We start from the raw sequence: 8,764 nt of genomic DNA, 5'->3' as shown, positions 1-8,764 counted from the left end.
AGGGCTTTTCTCCTCCGGCAACCTAGCGTAAATTTCGGAGAAAGGCCATGATTGGCTCTCCATGAATCACGTGTCCACGTCTCACACCCGTCAGTGGGTAAAGGAAGAGTAGGGGGCCTTGATCGGCCAGACCTTTGTTGCTTCCTTAATCAATAGGGGTTTTCTGACTTAAAGGCTGTCAGAACCATGTGAAATCCAGGAAGGACCGCTTTTCAAAGGAGGGTGGGTGCTGCTAACAGAAAAGGAAGGAAGGGATGAGCCAGACAGGCAGAAAGTAATGCATAAGAGAACACTTGGCAAAGTTGTGTGCTTGATTTCAAGGGGTTCCTAGATGTCCTGAAGCCCAGTGGCCCTCAGATTAAGAACTCTTGCCTGGAGCGCCTGGGGTCTCAGTCAGTTGAGTGTCCGACCTCAGCTCAGGTCATGATGTCACGGTTGGTGCGTTGGAGCCCCTCCACAGGCTTGCTGCTGTCTGCGCAGAGCCTTCTTCAGGTCCTCTGTCCCCCTCTTTTCTGCCCCTCCTCCACTCATGCTCGCTCTGTCTCTCTCAAAATTAAATAAACTTTAAAAAAAAAAGGAGCTATTGTTTTACTCTTTCCATTATACCCTACTTTGTGTTACTGCCTCTCGTGACAGCCCGTGACCTACACTCCTTCAGAATTCAGGTCAGACGACGTCCTTGGGGACCCTTCCCTGACTCCCGGGAGTGGTCAGGCAGCTCCTTTGGGCTCGCACAGCCCAGTCACTGGATTGTCTGGTGAAATGGCTGTCCCTCGCATGTGACCGTGACCGCCGGTGAGGGCGCGGGGTGGCCTTACTCGTTACCATCCCCCTGGTCTCGGGCTTACAAAGCCGCAGCCTTTCAAGAAATGTTTCTAAAAACGAATGAGTGTCTTCTGTTCTCTTCTCCAGGTACCGGGGGCCAGGAAGACCCAGGATGGGCTTGTGTCTGTCACACCGATCACTGCAGGAGTCGTGAGGTGCCCTGTGTGTCACCAGCTTGCCTTGGGCCCCTGGCCACTTACTGTGTCGTTGCCTGTCATCGGCCTCTACCATCCGTGCAGAGCGACATTGGAGTTTTGAAGAGGAAGCAGTTCCTCCTCGCCGCGGGCACCGGGCTCTCGCTGCACCGCTGGGAGCGCATCGTGATTGCCCGCCACATGCCTCCTCCCAGAGCGAAGGACGGCAGGGATGACAGAGGCCGACCCTGCGACCCCCGTGAGGAGGAGGCCCCTGGGAAGTGGGACTGGAACTGCCCGGAGACCCGCCGCCTCTTCGAGGACGCCTTCTTCCGCGATGAGGACTATATCCGCCGGGGCTCTGAGGAGTGCGAGAAGTTCTGGACCTTCTTCGAACGCCTACAGAGATTCCAGAACCTCAGGAGCCCCGGGAAGGGGGACAGGGACCCCGGGCGGCCCAAGCACAGCATCCCGGCGCTGGCCGGCCTGCCCCGCACTTACGACCCCTGTCACCGCATCAACCTCTCGGTCCTGGGCCCCGACACTTGGGGCCCCCGGGGGCTGGGCAGGCCGCCCCCGGGGAGGGTGGCCGAGTTCCGCCAAGCCCTGCAGCACTACCTGGACTTCGGCCAGAGGCAGGCGTTTGGGCGATTGGCCAGGCTGCAGCAGGAGCGGGCGGCCCTCCCCATCGCCCGGTACGGGGCCCGCGTCCTGCAGGCCCTGAAGGAGCACCAGGTGGTGGTGGTGGCGGGGGACACGGGCTGCGGCAAGTCCACCCAGGTGCCGCAGTACCTGCTGGCCGCGGGCTTCAGCCACGTGGCGTGCACCCAGCCCCGGCGCATCGCCTGCATCTCCCTGGCCAAGCGCGTCAGCTTCGAGAGCCTCAGTCAGTACGGTGCGCGGGTGAGTGGGGCTCTTCCCGGTGGGACCCCGATGCATTGGTCGTTGCCTGTGGGGCAGTGGTGATAAGGGTTCCCGGAGCACTTAGCAGTGATACCCTTCGACTTAGCGACGACTCTTCTAGAAATTGATCTACAGAGGGACCCGGATATAGATCAAACTGTAATTTATCAGAAATTGGTGTGTGTGTATGTGTGTGTTCGTTCATGCAGGTGTGTGATGTGAGGTAGGGGTTAAGATCATTTCCTTTTAAGGGGCACTTGGGTGGCTCTGTCAGTTAAGTGTCCAACTTTGGCTCATGTCACGATCTCACATTTTGTGGGTTTGAACCCTGCTTCAAGCTCAGTGCTAACAGCTCAGAGCCCAGAGCCTGCTTTGGATAATGTCTCTGTCTCTCTCTCTCTCTGCCCCTTCCCAGCTTGTCCTCTCTTTCTCAGAAAAATATATAAAATATTAAAACGCTCACATACACACATAGATCATTTCCTCTCAATACCACTCTTTTTCTTAAATTTTTTTGTTTTATTTATTTTTGAGACAGAGGGACAGAGCACAAGTAGGGGAGGGTCAGAGAGCGAGGGAGACAGAGCATCTGAAGCAGGCCCCAGGCTCTGAGGTGTCAGCACAGAGCCTGACACGGGGCTCGAGCCCACAGACCGTGAGATCATGACCTGAGCCGAAGTCGGATGCTCAACCGACTGAGCCACTTAGGTGTCCCTCAATACCACTTTTTAACTGTTTTGCCTTGGATGGGTGACCTCAGTTTCCCCATCAGCGAGGGGAGGAGTGGTTCTTGCCTCTCGGGGTGGCTGTGAGGATGAAATGGGCTGACACACATTCAGTGCCCCGAGCAGGTCCAGGCAGAGTAGGGACTCCGAGAATGGTGAACGGTCGCCATTATAATCAATCAGTATTAGCTGCACACCGGGCCCTGTGCTAAAAACTTAACGTGTGTCAGCGCGTACTGGTCTCGCGGCCTCCAGGGGACAAGGTGTCTCTGAGGGACAGAACTGTTCACCCAGGGCCGGTGGCACTAAGTGTCTGAGGTGGCATCCAGTCCCCAGCGTGTTGGCTCCAGGGTTGGATGGGGGAGCGGGGGCGGGGCACTGGCTCAGATCTGCCGTGTGGCCGGTCCCCGGGCCCGGGCTCCTCTCCTGACCGTCCCTCCTGCCCTCAGGTCGGCTACCAGATCCGCTTTGAGAGCACGCGGACGGCGGCCACCAAGGTCGTGTTCCTGACGGTGGGGCTCCTCCTGAGGCAGATCCAGCGGGAGCCCAGCCTGCCCCAATACCAGGTCCTGATCGTGGACGAGGTCCACGAGCGCCACCTGCACAACGACTTCCTCCTGGGTGTCCTGCGGCGCCTGCTGCCCCAGCGGCCCGACCTCAAGGTCGTCCTCATGTCGGCCACCATCAACATCTCGCTCTTCTCCAGCTACTTTGACGGGGCGCCCGTGGTGCAGGTGCCGGGGAGGCTGTTCCCCATCACGGTCAGTGCCTCCCCGCCACGTCCCTTCCCCTCTGTCCTGCTCAGACTCCCACCTTGCAGTTTGGGACCGCGTTGCTTGCACGCTCTCTTAAAGCTCCCATTTCTGAGCGCTCCCAGCATGCTGCCGTGGGTGCCCCCCCGGCAACCCAGAAGGGGAAATATCAGAGTTCATTCCTCTCGCGGGACAGTTGTGCTGGTCCAGGCCCGGGGGCAGCTCTGTTCCATGAGGTCATTCAGGGACCCGGGCTCCTCCTTCCTCCTGCTTGCTCATCTCACAGGGCAGGCTTTCTCCATCTCCCAGAGGCAACTTCTGTCCTGGACTTTGCCCCCTTGGCACAGCGTACTCGCTGGGGCTTGTGGACACGCGTCCTTGCAGTCAGGGAAGCTCATGACAGCCAGCGCCGGCTGAGTGTGGGCCGCGTGCTCTGCCGCCGACATGGAAGAGCTCGGGGCCGCTCCCGTCTGGCATCTGGGTTCCCGCTGGGCCTTCAAGGCGGTCTGCACCTGCTCTCTTTTATGTGTTTAAAAAAAATTTTTTAATGTTTATTTATTTTCGAGAGAGGGAGAGAAAGAACATGAACAGGGGAGGGGCAGAGAGAGAGGGAGACACAGAACTAGAAACAGGCTCCAGGCCCTGAGCTGTCAGCACAGAGCCTGACGCGGGGCTTGAACCCACAAACGTGAGATCTGACCTGAGCTGAAGTCAGAGGCTTAACCGACTGAGCCAACCAGGCACCCCTTTTTTTAATGTTTTTTTTTTATTGGGAGAAAGAAGGAGAGAGAGAGAATCCCGAGCAGGCTCTGCACTGTTGGCACAGAGCCCGAGATCATGACCTGAGCTGAAGTCAGCCGCCCAACTGACTGAGTCCCCCAGGCGCCCCCATCTAGGGTTTTGATCCTGGCTCTGCCCTTTGAAATTCTGGTTGTTGAAGTTGTCCTCCAGACCCAAAAGAATGCACACACACTACGGGTAAAGCTCCATTGATTTTCCCGAATCCCGTAGCCTGGATGACATGACTGGCTCCCAGCAGCTTTCCGGTTACCTCGACACTCTGTCCTTCGATGGCACCCTCCTCGACTTGACCTGTCGGGGGTGCGGCCTGCGCCTGACTGAGCCGGTGGCTGGGGTCGGCCATGCGCTCGCGTGACCCGGTTCCCCCTGCCTGGGGCCATCTCCCCACAGGTCGTGTACCAGCCACAGGAGGCCGAGCCGCCGGCGTCCAAGTCGGAGAAGCTGGACCCTCGGCCTTTCCTGAGGGTGCTGGAGGCCATCGACAAGAAGTACCCGCCCGAGGAGCGGGGCGACCTCCTCGTCTTCCTCAGCGGCATGGCCGAGATCAGCGCGGTGCTCGAGGCGGCCCAGGCCTACGCCCGCCACACCCAGCGCTGGGTGGTGCTGCCGCTGCACAGCGCCCTCTCCGTGGCCGACCAGGACAAGGTACCCCGCGGGGCCGGGCCAAGGGGGGCCGGAAGGGGGCTCTGACCACGTGAGGGGTTGGAGGAGGGTGTCGGGGATGTGATGCCACCAGGGCAGGGCTGCGGGCCGCAGAGGGGGTGCTCACATCTTCCTGGAGGAGAGGGGAGTACCAGCCAGGGCGAGCATCCCTGGGAGGCCCCGGAGCTGAGCTTTGAAAAACCGGGAGGATTCAAGAAAGGGAGGAATGATGTGGGGGGGGTAGGAGAGGCCCAACCTCCGGCAGAGGTGCGGAGGTGGGAATCTGCGAGCCGCACGTGTGGGGAGGGGTGCCGGGAGGAGGCCTCTGGGTCATCGCACCTATTTGTTGCTATGTGACAACTTACCACCCCCCCAAACTTAGCAGTTTGGAGCAGTAAGTCTCTGCTGTCTGGGTCGTCTCTGAAGGTCAGGACCTGGGCAGAGGCGGCGGCCGCTTCTGCTGCTCTCCCAGGAGCACAGGTCCGATGGCAGCTGAGGCTGGAGGGTCCCCTCCAAGAAGGCTGGCTCACGCAGCAGCGGGCTGTTGGCTGGGGGCCTTAGTGCCCATCCTCGTGGCCCATTGAGCAGCCTCCCAACATGGCCTCTCTCCAAGAGAGCAAAGCGGAAGCCACAACGACTTTTAGGGCTGCGCCTTGGAAGTCACAGCCCGCGACAGCACGTTCGAGACCCTGGTCTGCTCTGTTCCTGGGAAGCCCCGGGTCGGGGGTGTGAATCCCTCAGGGCCCTTGTGGAGGCTGTGACCACCACCATCACCTAGGTCGCACACCCAGAGTCCCTTCGGGTCCCGCTCAGTTGTTTGCTGATTGAGGGAATAACCTGTGAATGGCTCCTCAGGACACACTGGGAGCCGAAATATGGCTTCCTCTCAAGTAGTTGCTGGTAATTTCCTGATAGGGGAAAGCTCTGGATACATGAGAGCGCAGTCCTGGTGGAGTCCTGGTGGAAGGCTTCCTGGAGGAAGCAACTTGACCAAGTGAGACCCACGAAAACCCCAGCCTAGGAAGGGGGCAGGGGAAGGGCGCCCAGCTAACATGCATGGAGCGCTGCCGCGTGCCGGCCAGTGGTCTGAGCTCCACATGCACCTTGCCTGTCTAAATTTTTTTAACCCTTATTCATTTTTGAGAGACTAGTGAGTGCGGGAGGAGCAGAGAGAGAGGGAGACACAGAATCCAAAACAGGCTTCAGGCTCCGAGCTGTCAGCACAGAGCCTGATGTAGGGCTCGAGCCCACGAACCATGAGATCATGACCTAAGACAATGTCGGATGCTGAACCTACTGAGCCACCCAGGCGCCCCCCTGGCCTTATCTAGTCCTCACAGCGGCCATGTCTACCAGGCCCCACTGTTACCCAGAACAGACGTGGATCCCGAGGCCGAGGCACCTGTGCGAAGTCACATGAGTGGCAGAGGCAGCTTTGGAACTGGGTGGTTTGGTACCAGAGCCCACGCTCTGACCCAGAGCCTGCAGGTTTCCCGTGAAGCCCCCAGGGGTCCAGACTGGGAGGTTTTGCGACCCGGTTCGTCCTTGGCACCGTTCGGGAAGGAAAGCAGCCGTAGACTGACAGGAGAGGCTGTGCTGTGCTAACACTTGATTTACACAAACAGGCAGGAGGCAGAATCGGGCCCCCAGGCCTAGTTGCTGACCCCCTCTCGTGACCACTGTGCCTGACTGTTTCTTGGGCGCAAGAGAAGGGCTCGAACAAAGGGCCTGTGGTAGGGAGGGAAAGGCAGGGCTGCTGGGACACCAGGCTGTGATGGAGAAGGCAGGCCAGGTGGGAGTGAGAGGTGGGCAGTCCTAGACCATGGGGCCCTGAAGGCCCAGTGTGGTGCCTGGGCTCTGCCCCGAGTGCACCTGGGAGCCATGGGAGGGCTCTGAGTGAGTTGGGGAGCAGAGCCAGTTTGCTTCAGCGGATCCCTCTGCTGTGTGTGGTCACGGACCCAGGGACCAGAGACTGGGGAGAGGGCCAGAGCAGGGTGTGGGTGGGAAAGAAGGGCCTGGGCCAGGGCAGTGCTGTGGGCTTTGAGAGAGGGGAGTGCATTCCAGAAATGTTTGAGATGTGCAGCTGTGCTGGAGGGGCCTGGGAGGAGGAGCATCTGGCCCCTGGGGCGCGGTGGATGCTAAGCCACCTCTGAGATGGGGACTCGGGGAGAGGGAAGTGTTCCCTGGAACCCTGGAAGGCACTGAGGCTATTCTGTACATTGCAGGTGGGTGTGAGGTACCCGTGGGCCCATACAGGGGGCATCAGGGAGGCCCCGCCCCCCCCCCCCACCGGTCAGGTAGGGCTAAGGTAGCCTCTGGGGTCAGCGCATCACCTTTTCCCACAGGTGTTCGATGTGGCCCCCCCTGGAGTCCGGAAATGCATCCTCTCCACCAACATCGCCGAGACCTCAGTCACCATCGATGGGATCCGCTTCGTAGTAGATTCTGGTAAGGGCTACTCCCGGCCACCCCCCCTGGGACCTGGAGGGAAGTATGTGGTTCAGAGATGTGCAGATATAGTGAGGGACCTCTGGAGTAGGTGGCCTTCAGGGCTGCCCAAACTTGTCCCTGCCCCAGGGCCTTTGCACTTACTGTGGTCTTGGCCCAGAGTGATCTCTCTCTACATGTCCCCAAGGCTCACTCCCTTATCCCACTGCAGGGCCTGTGTAAGTGTTCCCCCATCAGAGAGGCCCACCTCATCCACTTTTGTGATCTCTCCTCCTGCCGCTGTTGCCTCCCACCTCCCTTAGGAGGCATTGTTTTTCCTGGAGTATGGGTGTGATATTTTACGTCCGTTGACCTATTTATTTTCTGCCTTCCCAACTGGACTGTTCTCTGGGAAGCTGGCGCAGCGTAGCGGTGGGGAGTCACTGGAGCCAGCCGGACTGTGTGAGCGAAGTCGTGTTCTCCTGACACTACGTTCGTCAGTTTGCTCGTTTGTAGAATGGGCAGCAATAGCAGAGCGTTCTTCAGGTTGTAAGGAGTAGAGTTTAAATGTTTCAAAATGTTTTTTGTTTTTAGAGTTTATTTTTGAGAGAGACAGAGACAGTGCAAGCTGGGGAGGGACAGAGAGACAGGGGGACACAGAATCCGAAGCAGGCTCCAGGCTCAGAGCCCAGCGCTGAGCTCGAACCCATGAACTGTGAGATCATGCCCTGAGCCCAAGTCCGCAGTGGGATGCTCAGCTGACTGAACCCCCCAGGCACCCCTGGAAACGCTTCTCATTAAACACTGACATGCCGCTGCTTTTAGGGCGCGCCCCCTTCTCAGAGACAGGGAACTGGCTGCACTGTGTTCTGCTCACCGGTGGGGGCAGGGACTTTGCTCGGCTGCTGGCAGGTGCTTAAGAATAACGGTTGGATGGCTGGGCTTCCGAGGGCACAGAGGCTGGGTAAGAGCTGTGTGAGTGAGGAGCCAAGAGGATAGATCAATGACACGTCAGTGTCGAGGCCGCAGTGAGCTCCAGGAAGTGAGGGTGTCCGGGCGTATGCGGTGAGGTGCGGCGCCCGCGCGGCCGCCACACAGTGTCCCCCGTCCCCGTCCAGGGAAGGTGAAGGAGATGGGCTATGACCCTCAGGCCAAGCTGCAGCGGCTGCAAGAGTTCTGGATCAGCCAGGCCAGCGCCGAGCAGCGCAAGGGCCGGGCCGGCCGCACGGGCCCCGGCGTCTGCTTCCGCCTCTACGCCGAATCGGACTACGATGCCTTCGCCCCCTACCCTGTCCCCGAGATCCGGAGGGTGGCTTTGGACTCGCTGGTGCTGCAGGTGAAGCGCTGGGCCGGGGTGGGGGTGGGGGGAGAGACCCCAGACGGGCCAGTCCCGGGGTTTCGGGGCCAGGAAGGGCGGGGGGCGGGGCTGGCTGGGCCACTGAGGGGAGCTCCTCCCTTCCGGTGTCAGTGGAGCTTCTGGGGGGGAGAGGGAGGAGCTGGATCCTCAGGCTTGTTGCAGGGAGGGGTGGGGAGAGGGTCGCTCCCCCAGATCCTC

At 59.8% G+C, this 8,764-nt stretch overlaps 1 protein-coding gene across 1 annotated transcript in view; it reads left to right on the top strand.

Annotated features, from left to right (window-relative positions):
• Nucleotides 1-577: 577 nt before the first annotated feature.
• Nucleotides 578-8,764, top strand: part of DHX34 (DExH-box helicase 34) — a 20,595-nt gene continuing 12,408 nt past the window's right edge. The window contains exons 1-6 of the mRNA XM_029924336.1: nt 578-665; nt 913-1,862; nt 3,037-3,348; nt 4,531-4,785; nt 7,128-7,230; nt 8,328-8,545. Of these exons, the coding sequence (XP_029780196.1) occupies nt 1,161-1,862; nt 3,037-3,348; nt 4,531-4,785; nt 7,128-7,230; nt 8,328-8,545 (1,590 nt within the window). The 5' untranslated portion in view covers nt 578-665; nt 913-1,160. The remainder of the gene's footprint in view (nt 666-912; nt 1,863-3,036; nt 3,349-4,530; nt 4,786-7,127; nt 7,231-8,327; nt 8,546-8,764) is intronic.

Source organism: Suricata suricatta, chromosome 16 (assembly GCF_006229205.1).
Source record: "Suricata suricatta isolate VVHF042 chromosome 16, meerkat_22Aug2017_6uvM2_HiC, whole genome shotgun sequence".
Classification (NCBI taxonomy): Eukaryota; Metazoa; Chordata; class Mammalia; order Carnivora; family Herpestidae; genus Suricata; species Suricata suricatta.
This window is presented reverse-complemented; position numbering and strand designations above follow the sequence as displayed.